General features: G+C 46.8%; 1 protein-coding gene across 2 annotated transcripts in view; it reads right to left on the reverse strand.

The window, feature by feature from the left end:
• Positions 1-12,505: 12,505 nt before the first annotated feature.
• The window catches only part of ADGRA1 (adhesion G protein-coupled receptor A1), a 679,465-nt gene continuing 673,418 nt past the window's right edge, over positions 12,506-18,552 (reverse strand). For both annotated transcript variants that reach the window (XM_029061334.2, XM_029061335.2), the window contains exon 19: positions 12,506-15,034. In XM_029061334.2, the coding sequence (XP_028917167.1) occupies positions 13,831-15,034 (1,204 nt within the window). In that variant the 3' untranslated portion in view covers positions 12,506-13,830. The remainder of the gene's footprint in view (positions 15,035-18,552) is intronic.

The raw sequence follows: 18,552 nt of genomic DNA on the forward strand, positions 1-18,552 counted from the left end.
AGATAGAGACAATTCTTGCCCATTGATGGGCTTTAAAAATATATTTTTAATACCCTATTTATTTTATTAATGAGGTGTATATCCCCTTGATTAAGTTGTCTTGTTTTTATCCGTCTGTCTCCTACTGCACTTTACTCCCCCAATCAGTAAGTGATCCATAAATAATAATAATGCTGGTATTTGTTAAGCACTTACTATGTGCAGGGCACTGTTCTAATCGCTGAGGTAGATACAGGGTAATCAAGTTGTCCCACGTGAGGCTCACAGTTAATTCCCATTTTACAGATGAGGGAACTGAGGCACAGAGAAGTGAAGTGACTTGCCCACAGTCACACAGCTGACAAGAGGCAGAGCAGGGATTCAAACTCATGACCTCTGACTCCCAAGCCCGGGCTCTTTCCACTGAGCCACACTGCTTCCCCAGCATATACTATATCTGATATACTACCAGAATGATTGCAGGTGGAGATGGGGCGTTCTAGGGAAGATGTGTCCATGGAGTCGCTATGGTTTGGAGATGATTCGACAGCGTAGGGCAAGACGAGATAGTTTAGTGGGCCCAGAATTAAAGAAGACTTGGGTTCCAATCCCCACTCTGCCACTTGCCTGCTGTGTGACATTGAGCAAATTACTTGATTTCTCTGTGTCCTCATCTGTAAAAATGGGGATACGGAACTAGACAGAACTAGAACCAGAACTGCAGTCTCCAGACTGTAAGCTCATTGTGTCACGGAATGCTTCTGTTTATTGTTACATTGTACTCTCCCAAGGACTTAGTATAGTGCTTTCCACACAGTAAGCGCTCAATAAATATGATCCAATGAATGAATGAACCAGCTAGTGGGGAGGGAAGAGCCTGAGTGGGTTTCAGACTGTGACCCAGGAGGACTGGAGAAGGCCCAGATTATGAACTCAAAAGGTTCTGATACAGAACTCCTCTTTGCTGTCAGGAACCCAGGCAATAAACTCAGATGGTTCTGACTCAGAAGTCCTCTTGTTGTCGGGGAACTGGGGAAGGGTCTGTTGGCAATGGGAGCCAACTTGATCTGCTCCACACTTGGAATAGAACCAGGGCTTTCTTTTTCAGCTGGGAAACCAGGGGCAGGGAAATCTGGTTAACACACCATACTATACTAAGCATTAGGGGAAGAATAGCAGAAGCACAAGGCATATCTCCTGTTCACAAGAAGCTTACAATGGAATAAAATTATTTTGGATAGAGTGATCACAATATATATATATCTTGCAGTTGATTTCCTCCTCTCAGGATGGCATCTCAAGTACTCTACAATCTCATCTAGGGGAGGGAGAGTGAAGCAGAGGCCTACCCATTCCATTTTTAGCTTGGCCAGTGGCTAGCGAGTGGCAGGCCATCGGCTACAAGTCAAAACTCACCCGGGCTGGACAGCAGCAGCATGGGAGAGAGTTGAGGGAGGAGGCCCAAGTTGACTGTGCAGAAGAAGGAAGGAAAAAAAAAACACTTCTGGATTTTTGCCAAGAAAACTCTCTGGATCCACTACCAGAACGATGGTAGGTGGAGGTGGGATGTTCTGGGAGAGATAATAATAATAATGATGTTGGTATTTGTTCATTCATTCATTCATTAGTATTTATTGAGCTCTTACTATGTGCAGAGCACTGTACTAAGCGCTTGGAATGTACAAATCGGTAACAGATAGAGACAGTTCCTGCCCTTTGATGGGCTTACAGTCTAATCGGGGGAGACAATTTGTTAAGTGCTTACAATGTGCAGAGCACTGTTCTAAGCACTGGGGTAGATACAGGGTAATCAGGTTGTCCCACGTGGGGCTCACAATCTTAATCCCCATTTTACAGATGAGGTAACTGAGGCCCAGAGAAGTGAAGTGACTTGCCCACAGTCACACAGCTGACAAGTGACGGATCTGGGATTCGAACCCATGACCTCTGACTCCCAAGCCCGAGCTCTTTCCACTGAGCCACACCGCTTCTCTAGCATAATTATGGTATTTGTTAAGTGCTTCCTATGTGTCAAGCACTGTTCTAAGTGCTGAGGTAGATTCAGGGTAATCAGGTTGTCCCACGTGGGGCTCACATTTTTTTTAATCTCCATTTTACAGATGAGGTAACTGAAGCACAGAGAAGTTAAGTGACTTGCCCAAGGTCACACAGCAGTCAAGTGGCGGAGCCGGGATTAGAACCCACGACCTCTGACTCCCAAGCCCATGCTTTTTCCACTAAGCCACGCTGCTTCTCTTATGTGTCCATGGCATCGCTAGGGGTCGGAAAGAACTCGACAGCATAAAACAAGACAATTGAGTCTACAAATATACACAAGTACAAGCAGTGTGGCTTAGTGGATAGAGCACAGGCCTGGGAGTCAAAAGGACCTGGGTTCCAATCCTGACTCTACCACATTTCTGCTGTGAGAGCTCAGGCAAGTCATTTAACTTCAAGCCCCAGTTACCTCATCTGTAGAACGGGGATTAAAAGTGGGAGCTCCATGGGGGATAGGAACTGTGTCCTTTCTGATTACCTTGTATCTATCCCAGCGCTTAGAACAGTGCTTGGCACATAGAAAGGGCTTAACATGTACCATAATTATTAATATTATTTATTATTTAAGGGCAGGGGATGGAATTAAATAAATGTAAATGCTAAATTTATTAGAGAAGCAGCATGGCTCAGTGGAAAGAGCCCGGGCTTGGGACTCAGAGGTCATGGGTTCGATACCTGGCTCTGCCACTTGTCAGCTGTGTGACTGTGGGCAAGTCACTTCACTTCTCTGGGCCTCAGTGACCTCATCTGTAAAATGGGGATTAAGACTGTGAGTCTCACGAGGGACAACCTGATTACCCTGTATCTACCCCAGCGCTTAGAACAGTGCTCTGCACATAGTAAGCGCTTAACAAATACCGACATTATTATTAAACTAAATGAGAAGCAGCATGGCCTAGTGGAGAGAGCACAGACCTGGGAGTCTGTGGACCTGGGTTCTAATCCCACTTCCACCACTTAAGCTGCAGTGTGACCTTAGGCAAGGCAATGAACTTTTCTGTGCCTCAGTGCCTCAGATCAAGATTCAATCCCTGTTCTCCCTCCTACTTAGACAATGAGGTCCATGTGGGACCTGATGGTTTTGTACGGTGCTTGGCACATAGTAAGCACTTAACAAATACCACAATTATTATTTTTAGTATTATTGGTTGTTGTTGTCTCCTGCAGCAAACCCACGGGCAGACTGGGAGAAGAAACACTGCATTTGATGAAGTACATCTTCTTTGATGAATTACCTGTCTATTCATCCAAAATCAGGTAACCTGCCAAATGATCCGCTAGCAATATCAGAGCACATTTCCACTATATTTTTCAAAGGACAGCTAATTACTAGCATTGTGTCAACTACCCAGAAGTATTCCTTTTCATGTAGGGAACACATCGTTATTAATGAAGCACATTTCTTCATCTTCTAGAAAGACCTTTTTCTAGAAAGATATTCTTAGATGGTTGGGTCTTTGGCCCAAATCAGCTTTGTGTCGGCTGCAGAAGGAAGCTTGTCTCTAAGAGCTACTTAGAACTCTGCCTCTCCATTTTTTGTTTTGTTTCTTGTTTATTTTTTTGTTTAGTTTTTCATGGTATCTGTAAAGTGTTTTGGCAGAGACTTGTTTACTGCGTGGAAGGAGCAATGGTAAATGCTCCACGAGAAGCAGCGTGGCTCAGTGGAAAGAGCACGGGCTTGGGAGTCAGAGGTCATGGGTTCGAATCCCAGCTCCCCAGCTTGTCAGCGGTGTGACTGTGGGCAAGTCACTTAACTTCTCTGTCCCTCACTTACCTCATCTGTAAAATGGGGATTAAGACTGTGAGCCTCATGTGGGACAACTTGATTACCCTGTATCTACCCCAGCGCTTAGAACAGTGCTTTGGACATAGTAAGTGCATAACAAATTCTAACATTATTATTATTATTATTATTAAATTCTGTATTTTTACTAAGAAAACTTTATGGATCCACTACCAGGGCGATTGCAGATGGAAGTGGGGCATTCTGGGAGAGATGTGTCCATGGCGTCGCTATGGGTCAGACGTGACTCGACAGCATAAACCAACAACATAAAGTGCTTACTGTGTGCCAGGCACTCTACTGGGCACTGGGGTAGATATAGCTTAGTACAGTGCCTAAGCACCTACTACAGTGCTCTGCACATAGTAAGCGCTCAATAAATACAATTGAATGAATGAATATACGATAATTAGGTTCAACACAGTCCCTTACCTCATGGTATTAGTCCACTTTTTACAGATGAGGTAACTGAGCTACAGAGAAGTGAGGAAACTTGCCCAAGGTCACACAGTGGACAAGTGGCAGAGCTGTGATTAGAAATCAGGTCCTCCTGACTCCCAGGTCACTCTGCGTCTCTAGTTTCTAATATTGGGCAAGCCTCTGGGTGGAGAAGGAGGATAACAAGCTCATCTGGTACTTTTCATCATGTTGCCCCGTGAGGGCTCCGAGAACGTTAATGATGTCTAACACCCACTCATGATTTCTGGAAGAAAGGATAAAAGAGGGTATTCTGAGTTCCACCTGTCCAGTGTTTAAGCTACAGAAGGAGATCCAGCCAGGGATAAGGCTGGTTCTGTTCCCTGGACCCCACCTGTCAGAGACCATGAAGGACACCCATAGGGTGCCCTACAGTAGCCTACTCTTATTATTACATCACATGCACTTTGCAATGCGTAATATGCATATTGGTTGCCCAGCCACCTCCTCTAATGCTAACCTTCTTACCTTACCTAGATCTCATCTATCTCATCTCCCACCTGCCTCTGGCCTGGAACCCCCTCCCTCCTCATATCCGACAGACGATGACTCTCCCCTGCTTCAAAGCCTTATTGAAGGCCCATCTCCTCCAAGAGGCCTTCCCTGACTAAGCCCTTCATTTTTCTTCTCCCACTCCCTCCTGTATCGCCCTGACTTGCTCCCTTTATTCATCCCCCACTTCCAGTCCCACAGCACTTATGTACATAGCTGTCATTTATTTATTTACTTATGTTAAGGTCTTTCTCCCCATCTAGACTGTAAACTCATCGTGGGCAGGGAATCTGCCTGTTTATTGTTATACTGTACTCTCCCAAGCACTCAGTACAGTGCTTTGCACACGGTAAGCGCTCAGTAAATGCAATTGAATGAATGCACACAACTCTTCCTCTCAGCTGCCTTTGACACTGTTGACCATTCCCTTCTCCTCAACACATTAGCCAACCTTGGCTTCACAGACTCTGTCCTCTCCTAGTTTTCCTCTTATCTCTCTGGCCATTCATTCTCGTTCTCCTTTGCGGGCTCCTCCTCCCCCTCCCATCCACTAACTGTAGGGGTTCCTCAAGGGTCACTTCTTAGTCCCCTTCTGTTCTCCATCTATACTTACTCCCTTGGAGAACTCATTTGCTCCCACGGCTTCAACTATCATCTCTATGCAGATGACTCCCAAATCTACATTTCCTTCCCTGTTCTCTCCCCCTCCCTCCAGACTCGTATCTCCTCCTGCCTTCAAGACATCTCCACCTGGATGTCTGCCCGCCACTTAAAACTCAACATGGCCAAGACTGAGCTCCTTATCTTCCCTCCCAAACACTGTCCTCTCCCTGACTTTCCCATGACTGTGGACGGCACTACCATCCTTCCCATCTCACAAGCCCTCAACCTTGGTGTCATCCTTGACTCTGCTCTCTCATTCACCCCACACATCCAGTCCCTCACGAAAAGATGCCGGTCTCACCTTCACGACATCACCAAGATCCACCCTTTCCTCTCCATTCAAACAGTTACCTTGTGGGTTCAATTTCTCATCATATCCCAACTGGATTATTGTATCAGCCTCCTTTCTGATCTCTCAACCTCCTGTCTCTCCCCGCTTCCGTCTATACTTCAGTCTGCTGTCCGGATTATTTTCCTACAGAAATGCTCTGGGCATGTCACTCGGGCATGTCACTCCCCTCCTTAAAAACCTCCAGTGGTTGCCTATCAACCTTCGCATGAAGCAAAAACTCCTCACTATTGGCTTCAAAGCTCTCCATCACTTTGTCCCCTCCTTCCTCGCCTCCTTCCTCTCCTTCTTCAGCCCAGTCCACAAAACTTCACTGCTCTGCCGCTAATGTCCTCATTGTGCCTCATTCTCGCCTGTCCTGCCGTCGACCCCTGGGCCATGTCCTCCTGCTGTCCTGGAACGCCCTCCCTCCTCACCTCCGCCAAACTACCTCCCTTCCCCTCTTCAAAGCCCTACTGAGAGCTCACCTCCTCCAGGAGACCTTCCCAGACTGAGCCCCCCCCGCCTTTCCTCTGCTCCTCCTCCCCTCCCCATCACCTCAACTCCCTCTCTCTGCTATTCCTCCTTTCCTGCCCTATAGCACTTGTGAATATTTCTACATACTTATTATTCTATTTATTTTATTAATGATGTGTATGTATCTATAATTCTGTCAGGGATTGTCTCTATCTGTTGCCGAACTGTACATTCCACGTGCTTAGTACAGTGCTCTGCACATAGTAAGCGCTCAATAAACACTATTGAATGAATGATTATCTATTTTTTACGCTACTGATGCCTGTCTACTTGTTTTTTGTTGTCTGTCTCCCCCCTTCTGGACTGTGAGCCCCTTGTTGAGTAGGGATTGTCTCTCTGTTGTCAAATTGTACTTTCCAAGCAATTAGTACAGTGCTTTATACACAGTTAATGCTCAATAAATACTATTGAATGAATGATGAACACACGCACACACACACACACACATATGTGTGTGACCTTCATTTCCGACGAAAACACCACTTAAAATCTTATTCAGTTCTCCTTCTCCTTTACACTCAATCACACAACCTACCAGTGTTGGCATGTGGAAGTGAAGGACAGTTATTTCCAACCATTGGTATGAATTCTGGGGGAATCTCCCTCTGCCGGATTGGCCATTGATGGCACTAACCAATCCCGACCTCCTTTTTGCTGAACATTCTTTCCACCCTCTCATAGCACTGGACAGGAGATGAGCCACTTGAAAACCAGACCACCTGACCACCCTACCTGTGACTGCTGATATCGCCTCAGAATGCCGCCTCTGTGAAACCCAAATGGCACCCGCCCGAGAAACGCCCGACATTTTTCATTTCATCAGCTGTGACTGCCTAGCCCATAGAGGCTCACCCAAATGGCTTTAGTAAATTGGGGATTTATGGGACCCCCGATACAGGCTATCCAGGCTAGACCAGAGGGGTTCCCCCCACCCCCCGATACCCTGATCTTGCCGTGGCACTTATGTCCATATCTTTAAACTCCTTTGCCTCTCCCTATCTGAAATGTATTTTAGTGTTTATCGCCTCCGCTAAATAGTTGGCCCCTTTATTTCAGTGTTCGTAGCTACTAACTTGGGAGCAGCGTGGCCTAGTGGATAGAGTACGGGCCTCAGAGTCAGAAGAACCTGAGTTCTAATGCCGACTCTGCCACTTCTCTGTTGTGTGATCTTGGGCAAGTCATTTAATAATAATAATGTTGGTATTTTTTAAGCGCTTACTATGTGCCGAGCACTGTTCTAAGCGCTGGGGTAGACACAGGGGAATCAGGTTGTCCCACATGGGGCTCACAGTCTTAATCCCCATTTTACAGATGAGGTAAATGAGGCACCGAGAAGTTAAGTGACTTGCCCAAAGTCACACAGCTGACAAGTGGTAGAGCCGGGGTTCGAACCCTTGACCTCTGACTCCCAAGCCCATGCTCTTTCCAGTGAGCCACGCTGCTTCTTCTCTGTGCTTCAGTACCCTCATCTGCAAAATGGGGATTAAAACTGTGAGCCCCATGTGGGACAACCTGATGACCTTGTATCCCCCCAGTGCTTAGAACAGTGCTTTGCACATAGTAAGCGCTTAACAAATACCACCATTATTAATATTATTATTATTGTGAGCCCCATATAGGACAGAGACTGGGCCCAACCCGATTATCTTGTATCATCCCCAGCAATTAATACAGTGCCTGGCACATAGTAAGCACTTAACAAATACCATAAAAGGAAAACAACAAAAAAACTCTATTATACTGTCCCAAGGCCTCCAGACAGTGCCCGGCTCAGAATAAGCAATCAATAAATTCATTCATTTGATCATATTTATTGAGCGATTACTGTGTGCAAAGTACTGTACTAAGTGCTTGGGAGAGTACAATATAACAATAAATCGTCTTAGTTGATCGACTGCCTCCACAATTAATCTGGACATTTAAAGAACATCTTTGAAACAAAAGACTCCCAAACGTCCGTGAATGAAAACACATGAGGCTCGTGTTTTCCTTGTAATACTTAAATAATTTAAACATCATCAAAAAAGATAGCTTTTCCACTGAAACTCTCCAAACTATTTGTTTCCAGGAGTTCAGCCATGAGGCTTTCACCCCCAGTATAATTTCCACAGAAAGATACAACTGAAAATGAGAAGTGAAATGTCATCTCTGTAGAGACAGTGTCTCTAATCCAAGCAGCATCTTCCTTTAAAACACCCTCTCTTCTGGACAGTAGCAGTAAAAATGAAACTTTAAAAAGGTGAATAGCTATTCCATTTACTAATTCAGTTTATAATCATCTGTACTGTCTCCTGCTACTGTGAATGCTTAGCTCCATCTGATGTTTAAACTGTCCTTTAAGGAGGAGGATATATTTCTGGATCAGAGCCATTTTAATTCATTGACTTTGAAGCGGGGAAGGCAATTTTTGACGCTGACTCTACATTTTAAACTGATTGCTCTTTCTTTTAAAGGACCTGGTTTTTTATTTGCTCTCCTTAGAACATCCTGTATACCAGCTTGTATTTTTTTTAATGTGTGTGGTATTTGATAAGAATTTACTATGTGCCAGGCACTGTAACAGCACCGGGGTAGATTCAATTAGATCAGGCACAGTCCCTGTCCCACAGGAAGCTCACGATCTATGGGAAAGGGAGGATAGGTATTGGATACCGGGCTTACAGATCAGTCAGTTAATCGTACTTATTGAGTGCTTACTTATTGAATGCTTACTGTGTGCAGAGCATTGTGCTAAACGCTTGGGAAAGTTCAATATAACACTCCCTTTTGCATCGCCATGACTTGTTCCCTTTGTTCTTCCCCCTTCCTCCCTCCCAGGCCCACAGCACTTATGTCCCTATCTGTCATTTATTTATTTCTATTAATGTCTGTCTCTCCCCAACTAGAATGTAAGCTATTGTCGGCAGGGAATGTGTCTGTTTATTGTTGTATTGTCCTCTCCCAAGTGCTCTGTGCTCTGTGTAAAGTGCTCTGCACACAGTAAGCACTCAATAAGTATGACTGAACAAATTAATAAACAATACAAGAGACACATTCCCTGCCCACAACAAGCTTACAGTCTAGAGGATGAGGAGACCGAACCATAGAGAAGTGAAATGACTTACCCAAGAGCATCCAGGTGACTGGCAGAGCCAGAATTAGAACCCAGGTCTCCACGAGCAGGTTTGGGTTCTTTCCATTAGGTCACACAGCTTTCCCTTCCGTTTCTTCAGAGTCTAACCTTGAGGTCGGGGGACAGGCCATTGGTAAAATCAGGGCTGTGAGTGAATCATTCTTACTCAGGAGCAGTGTGGCCTAGTGGCTAGAGCATGGGTTTAGGTGTCAGAGGACCTGGCTTCTAATCCCAGCTCTGCCACTCACCAGCTTTGGGACCCTGGGCAAGTCACTTAACAGCTCTAGGCTTCAGTTTCCTCATCTATAAAATGGGGATTCAACTCCCTAGAGTTCTCCCTCCTGCTTAAACTGTGAGCACCATGTGGGGCGGGGACCGTTTCTGACCTGATTATTTTATACCTACCCCAGGGCTTAGAACAGTGCTTGACACGCAGTAAGTGGGTTAACAAACACCACAAATATTATTATCACTATTAATATGATCACTCCTCATCATCCTGCCTCCTGGACTGCCAAAGAAAGAAGTATAGAGAACCACAGGAAATCTGTAAACAAGTGAAAAATTCTGATGAGCTCTGGAACTACCAGATTCTTTTTCAAATTTATTTCACATGGAATAACCCTACCCTCTGGTTGCTGGGTCGATTTTTATTTTTCTCTAATAAAATGGGCAAACAACATTGCACGGCATCCTTTCCAAACGCAGTCCAATAGCAACCCAGTCAACATTTAAATACAATAAAATTGAATATTTAATGTTTAAGGTTCTATCGTTTTTCAGGGCCATATCCCCTGGGGAGACCGGCAACCACTCAGTTGAATTCTAGTGTAGAAGCCTCTCCTATAGGAAATGACCATCTGCACAGATGTGAGAGCTAAGAAAACAATCTCTCAAATGTGTGCCTGAAAGAAGGACGCAGATGGAGCTGTGAATGTTTAACCTGGTAAATGCAAGGTGACTTCGCACAGCTTGGTGGTCTCCCCGTTTGATAATTACAACCGGTGACTTCGTTTATCTTCCCCGAGGACTTGTTTTCTAAGAGTCAGGAGAACCAAACATGAAAATAACGATTAAATGAAACAGTCCAATCTGCAAACAATGGAAAATACTGTATTTTAGTTCTGTGACGGTCCAAGCATATACAGCATATACATAATAAAGCTTCGATTTTTTTGTTGTTGTTGTTTTGGCCACAGCTAAAGAAGCAGTCATGGACAGGTTACACATTGGGATAAAGCAATAATTGCACCCTCACCTAGTGCATTCACCTGGTTCCGCTTTTAAAGACACATCGCATGTGAAATGGATCCATTACACTGTTGTAGTTTACAATAGATCTTTCAAATTTACAAAAATACAGAAAGACAAGATTTCTCGCACTCAGATACTGAGCATTAACCCTTTGAGCACTGATTCCCACCTGCAACAGTGTAGAACACATTCATCACGACAAATACATTTTCAAAACATTCCGACGGATAATACTTCTCGGCTCTATATACACTGTCAGGAATATCTGCTCCTCGCAAAAGAGGGACAAAAAAAATACAACAAAACTGTAGGGGCTAGGCAACTGAAAGGAAAATTGACAGACGCCAGGTAGAAATATGTAAGGACTCTGGCAAGGACAGACTGTGATCTAAACATCAAAGATCTAGCGAGGTTCTTTTTCAACGATTTCTTCTGTTTTCTAAAGCAACGTGTCGACTACCTAAGCTTGTGTGAGGATCTGAGAATAGAGTTTCTTATATTCCTGTGGCCCGTGGAAAGAGCTCGGGCTGGGGAGTCAGAGGACCTGGGTTCTAATCCTGCCTCTGCCACTTGCTTTTTTTGTTTTGTTTAAATGGTATTTGTTAAGCGCTTACTATGTGCCAGGCACTGTACTAAGCACTGGGGTAGATACAAGCTAAACGGGTTGGACGCAGTCCATGTCCCAAATGGGGCTCACTGTCTTCATCCTCATTTTACAGATGAGGTCACTGAGGATCAGGGAAGTTGAATGACTTGCCTAAGGTCATGTAGCAGACAAGTGGTGGAGCTGAGATTAGAACACAGGTCTTTCTGACTCCCAGGCCTGTGTTTTTTCCACTAGGTCATGCTGTTTCTTGCTGTGTGACCTCGAGCAAGTCACTTAACCTTTCTGGGCCTCAATTTTCTCAACTGTAAAATGGGTATTCCATATCTGTTCTCTCTTCTATTTGGACTGTGAGCCCCATGTGGGAAAGGGGCTGTTTCCCACTGGATTATGTGGGCTCTACCCCCACACTTAGGATAGTGCTTGACCCATAGTAAACCGCTTAACAAATACCATTACATTCCTATGGCGGTGGGCTAATCCTGCTAGAGATGGATAGTTTCCTCTTTTCAGCTTAATAATGTTAATGATAATGACTTTTTTTAAGCACTCATTATGTGTCAAGCACCATGCTGATGTAGACACAAGTGAATCAGTTTGTATACAAGTCCCTGTCCCGGTTTGGGGCTCAGAGAATAAGCCCAACGCAGGGATGGTGACTACTAATTCTTCCCAAGAGTTTAATACAATGTTCTGCCTAGGGCAAATGTCAAATATTTATTAAACACCATCGATTAATCGACTGATTGATGCTGGTCACCTCTGGAACCTGCTATTATGATACTACTTCCTAGCTGATAAAATCTTTTTTTTCACATAAGGCTAGTTGCAATCATCATCTACCCTCTGAGTCCATTTATTCTGCCCAGGTGCTGATGGGAAGAGTCAAAGTAAATTCTTCCCTAACTTCTTCCCCTCCTCATTTTTGGGGGAAATGACAAAAGTCATCGTTCCTAGGAGCTCTGGGGTAGAACGGAATTAATAATTGTGACCGAGGAGTGAAAATGATAATAAAAAGAATGATTATGATATTCTTTTAGAGCTTACTATGTGCCGAGTACTGTTTTAAGCGCCGGGGCAGATACCAGATAATCAGCTTGGACACAGTGCCTGTCCCATCTGGGGCTCGCACTCTTAATCCCCGTTTTGCAGATGAGGTAACGAGGTCCAGCGGTGTGAAGTGACTTGCCCAAGGTCACACAGCAGACCCGTGGCGGAGCCGGGATTAGAACCCGGGTCCTTCTGACGCCCAGGCCCGGGGGTCTATCCACTAGGCCATGCTGTAACTCGAAGATCACGTATACATCTGGGATTTTTCAGAGGAACGGCATTCCCACGCAATCATAACTATGACGACAACAATAATGATGGTGATGGAATTTCAAATAAACACACGGTCATCGATCAGTGCTGCTACAAGACCCCTTTCCTCACGTGATCGGCCAACACAGAATGTTACGGTCCCAGTGAAAGATGACTGTAGTCCCCCAAGAGCTAATGATAACACTGCATTATGGGGGGCAGCGGTGATTGGGAAACAGCCGACAGGAGTGTTCCCAAGGCATATTTTACAACAGAGTGTCAAACTTGCAGAGACAACTGGCAGTCCATGGCAGTGTCGCAAAACACGATTGTGCATGCTCGACGGAGATATTAGAGTGGGCCCTTATCAAAGCTATCGTATAACCTCGGATGAGGGATCGTGCCACTTTAATTAGTCCGGTGGAGATCAGTGTGGATTCGTAATGCTCTGCGGCAATACCAACAGGGCTTTTGCAGTCTCTTAAAATACTGCTTTTTTTAAACACGTTTAACACCAGAAAACAGCAGCAAATGAAATAGCCGACATGGGGCATGCAGAACACAACTGGTACGACGCTGGAGATGTAACAGAGATATCAATTACCTACTACTTCTCTCCAGCATGGAGGGAGAGACTGTGCATTAGGTGATTTTACAGGCCACACGCTACAGTAAGGACGTTTGAGGCAGTATCACTTTTGGAGGTCTAAAAATTGATGACAGTTATTTTAAAAAAATCCTGCCCTTTATTTCTATGGCTGTTGCTTTTGCATATTAAATCCACGGCCCACCGAAATTGGCTCACTCAAAACAAACCCTAAACAATCTAGAGAAGCAGAGATTGGGATGTTTGCAGGTTAAAAGAAAAAAACGAAAGTTCCCACATCCTGGAGGCCTTTTTGTCAATGAAGCAGTGATCGAAAAGGGAATGCCCGTCTGCCTAAACACCATTCTGGGTGACCAAAGGATATTGCCTCAGAGTCAGTTGTGTAGGATGGATTTTCCAAACCTCTCTCAGCACTCCCTTTAACCTTTCGCGAACCAACGAGCAAACAAACCCACAGACAGACAGACACTTCACATTCTGGCTACTGTTGCCGCGTCTCTTCGGTAGGCGTCCTTCCCAGCAGAGAGAAAAGCTGGAAAAGGTCGACGTCGTAAGGAGCTCTGGGATCGATCTTCCCCGGTTTCGAAGACAAGCTCGGCGGAGGCGGGGGTGGGGGCGGGCCCGGGTCGAAGCCCTACACGGTAGTTTCGTTTTTCCAGGGGCCGGTTTTGATATTCCCCGTCCCATCCGAACCGTAGACGAGGGCCTCATGCAGCAGCTTGCCCTGGAGGATCCCGTCGCGCCCCGTGGGCCCGAAGCGCAGAGGCCGGGTCCGGGCCTGCATCTCCAAGTGAGGTCCCGGGGTCCCGTCGGCCGAGCCGGCCCCTCTGTAGAGCCCCACGGGGCTGGCGTCGCCGCTTCCCGGCTGGCTGGTGGTGGCCAGGGGCCGGTATGGGTCTCCCGGAGGGCGACCGTCGCGGGGGCTGTCGGTGCACGAGCTGCGGAGGCTGCCGTCGAGGCTGGAGGGGATGTGGTAGGCGTACGAGGCCCGGGGGCAGCTCAGGTAGCGCGCTTTGGTTCGGCCCTTGGGGCACCTGCTCAGGGCCGGGGCGGGCCCGAAGCCGCCCTCTCCGGGCACGTGGCCGCGGGCCCCATCGTGGTCCGCGTCGTCCTCGTCGTCGTCCTCGTCGTCCTCGTCGTCGGGCCCCATCAGCTGCTCGCAGCGCGCCTTGGCGCAGCAGGGCGTCACGGGCGACAGACAGTTGACGGGGTGGCTCTGGACGGCCTGGAGGTTGGTCAGCTTGCAGGAGCCCAGGGCCGGGTGGCCCAGGCCGGCGGGCTCGGCCGGACCGGGCCGGGGGGCCTCCCCGTTGATGGCGGCCTTGGGGCGGGGGGCGCCCGGAGGGGCGAGGGCGGGCGCGTCTCTCCGGGAGGGGCAGCAGGCCCACCAGCAGTGCCACACGTCGTCCCTTTTGGCGCAGTGGTGGATGAGGACGAAGAGGCCCAGCGTGACGCAGAAGGCCCCGTAGAGGCAGCTGAAGACCAGATCCAGGAAGTGGCCCTGGGACACGGCCAGGGCCCCGAAGGTCCAAGTGGCGGCGAACAGGAAGAGGGTGAACGCTGCCGCCCGCAGCTGGGCCTTGAACGAGTGCTCGTTTTCCAGAAGCGACGAGGGGGCCGAGGGGCCGGGCCGAGGGGCCGGCGGGAGGCCGGGCCCCGCTTCGGCCGGCCCGCCCGGCCTCTGCCGCTCTTCCGGCCGCTCCTTCAGTTCGTACTTGCGCTCCGGGTGGCGTCTCAGCTGGACGTAGGTGCAGAGGAAATAGACGCAGGTGACCAGCACGATGAAGGCCACGGGCCCGTAGAAGGCCCCCAGGCTCGGCTCCCAGGCCATCCAGCAGCTGTGGGGGACCAAAGGGCAAAAATGGCTCAACGCTGCCCGGAAATCAATCATTCACCTCCCTCCCCCCCGTCCCCACAGCACATCTATGTCCATATCCGTAATTTATTTATTTATTTCTATTCGTATCTGTCTCCCCACATCTAGTACTTGGTAAACTGCTCGGCAGAGATCGAGCCTTTAACCAACACCATAATAATTATTACTAGGCGAGAGGAGGAGGGTAGAGAAGGATCGGTGAGGAGTGACAGAAGAGAAGGAGAGACCAGATGTCGGTGAGGAAAGAGGACAGGAGGAGATAAGAAGAGTTAGACTCCAACTCCTTGGGCTGACAGACTACACAAACTGTCATGCCAAGTAACGGTTTACTTCCAGTGGAGAAGACTTAAAATCTAAACTCACAAGAGAAGTGAGAAGTCTAGAAACTTAGAAAAAGTCATTGCGTTCAATAAATGCCAAGGGTTGATTTTTTTTTCTAGTATTTGTTAAGCGCTTACTATGTGCCAGGTACTCTACTAAGCGCTGGGGTGGAGACAAGTTAATCAGATTGGATTCAGGGCCTGTCCCGCATGGGGCTCACAGAGAAGCAGTGTGGCTCAGTGGAAAGAGCACGGGCTTGGGAGTCAGAGGTCATGGGTTTGAATCCTACCTCTGCCACTTGTCAGCTGTGTGACTGTGGGCAAGTCACTTCACTTCTCTGTGCCTCAGTTACCTAATCTGTAAAATGGGGATTAAGACTGTGAGCCTCATGTGGGACAACCTGATTACCCTGTATACGTCACTGCTTAGGACAGTGCTCTGTACATAGTAAGCGCTTAACAAATACCAACATTATTATTATTATTAATCTCCATTTTACAGATGAGGTAACTGAGGCACAGGGAAGTTAAGTGACTTGCTCGAGGTCCCACAGCAGACAAATGGCAGAGTCAGAATTCAAACCCAGCTGACTCCAGGCCCATGCTCTTTTCACTAGGCCATTCTGCTTCTCTAACTGATTGGCTGATTTTCCAAACTGCTGTGACAATTAGACTTAGTCTGGGAGCCCCATGTGGGACAAGGACAGGGTCTCATCTGAATATAGCAGTATAAATTAATAATTATGGTACTCGTTAAGTGCTTACTATGTTCCAAGCACTATTCTAAGCGCTGAGGTAGATACAAGGTAATCAGGTTGGACACAGTCCCTGTCCCACATAGGGTTCACAGTCCTAATCCCCATTTTATAGATGAGGTAACTGAGGCCCAGAGAATTGAAGCGACTTGCCCAAGGTCACACAGCAGACACGTGGCAACCAGGATTAGAACCCATGACTTCTGACTCCCAGGACCGTGCTCCATCCACCTAGTCATGCTGATTCTCCTTCTGTACCCGCCCTAGCATTTAGCACAGTCCTTACTATATGGAAAGTGCTTACCAAATACCAAAAGAAAAGCCAGTTGAAGTGGCTTAAATAATTCTGATGTGAGATGATCTCATCAGGCGCTAGACAAATCTTCACCACGGGATTCTATATAATTTATGAATCCTAGTCTTGTCCATCAGATCATAATCTCGTCAAGGGCAGGCCTTGTGTCTTTCACTGTGCTCTCGCAAATGCCAAGTACAGTACTATGATTATATCATCATCGTCGACAATAGAATTTATTGAGTGCTTATTGTGTGCAGAACATTGTAGGAAGCGCTTGGGAGAGTACCATACAAGAGGATTGGTAGAAATGTTCCCTGCCCACAACAAATTTACAGTCTAGAAGGATGCCAAAATAATCCTTTTGAAAGGATGAATTGGTGGATGGTCCTTCACTGTACCTGCAGTACAAGTTCGGGGATTTACACTTGGAATTTATGCTTAGAGAAGCAGGGTGGCCTAGTGGATAGAGCATGGGCCTAGGACTCAGAAGGACCTGGGCTCTAATCCCGGCTCCACCCCTTCCCTGCTGGGGGACCATGGGCAAGTCTATTCACTTCTGTGTGCCTCAGTTCTCTCATCTGTAAAATGGGGACTAGGACCGTAAGCCCTATATGGGACAGAGACTGTGTCCAACATGATCAGCTTGTCTCTACCTCAGTGCTTTGTACAGTGCCTGACACATTAAGTGAGTAACAAAAGCCATTTAAAAAAGAAAAGGGAAGGGCAGGGGAAAGGTATTGGCAGCTCTTTGGGTTTTCTTCTTTAAATTAAATCTCCACAACTCTCAAGCTCTTTGTGCTTGTCCTTGACTCTCCCACTCCCAACACCTTTTTCATGCAATTCTTCCTGCTTGGAGCTTCCTCTTCCTTGAGATCCACTAGACAACAGCTTGCCCCATCTTCAAAGGCCTTCTGAAGTCCCACCTCCAAGAAGCCTTCCCTGATTGATTTTTCTTTCCCGATCTTACCTTTCCAATTCCCACCCTCACAATTCTACATCACCTCCAGAACTGTGTAGCACTTCTGCCTTACCAACTTATTCCCAAGTGCTTAGTACAGTGCTTTGTACACAATAAGTGCTCAAAATATACAACTGAATGAATGAACATCCTCCACTATTTAAATGCTTACTCAAATTCATCCTTCCAGTCTCTTCTTCCTACTAGCTGTAAATCAATTTGGATAATAATAATAATAATAATGATAATGATGGTATTTGTTAAGCACTTACTAAGTGCCAAGCACTGTTTTTTGCACTGGGGTAGATACAGGGTTCGCAGGTTGTCCCACGTGGGCCGCCCAGTCTTAAGCCCTATTTTACAGATGAGGTAACTGAGGCACAGAGATGTTAAGTGACTTGCCCAAAGTCACACAGCTGACAAGTGGCAGAGGCGGGATTAGAACCCATGACCTCTGACTCCCAAGCCCGGGCTCTTCCCATTAAACCACACTGCTTCCCTCCCCCCTTAGAATATAAACTTCTAAGGGCAGGGATGTTGTCTTCCACTACGATGTTGCTCTCCCAGTCGCTTAGCACAAGGCTCCGCACGTTAAACCCCAAGATGCCCTCTCTGCCGAGTCTCTTGGCGAGAGGATGCTTTAAAAACACAGTCCTTTGAAATTCAGTCCTTTGGTGCAATGGAAACCTGTTTCAGTGTCTATTCCCAGGCGGTTGTGGGTCAGTGTTCTTCATTACTTTATGCATGGACTCAATCACTGATGTTCAGATTGGTATCCTAGGGGTTTTGGAGAAAAAAGGATGCTTCCGTGACAAAAATGCTGGACAACCTGGGTCATTACCGATCCCTCCTACTAGCTCCTTAAGGGCTACTAACTCCACTGTATTTTCCTTAATGCTCAGTACAGTGCTCTGTCTTGAATAAATGCACAATAATTTGATTGTGTTCCTCCCATTTAGACTGGTTTCACCGACAAAGTGAAGACTTAGAGAAAGAACATGGCTTAGTGGTCAGAGAATAGGCTTGGGAGTCAGAAGGACCTAGGTTCTAATCCTGGCTCTGCATCTTGTCTGCTGTGTCACTTAGGGCAAGTCTCCGTACCTGAGTTACCTCATCTGTAAAATGGGAATTAAGATTGTGAGTGCCCTG

Source organism: Ornithorhynchus anatinus, chromosome 3 (assembly GCF_004115215.2).
Source record: "Ornithorhynchus anatinus isolate Pmale09 chromosome 3, mOrnAna1.pri.v4, whole genome shotgun sequence".
NCBI classification, from domain to species: domain Eukaryota; kingdom Metazoa; phylum Chordata; class Mammalia; order Monotremata; family Ornithorhynchidae; genus Ornithorhynchus; species Ornithorhynchus anatinus.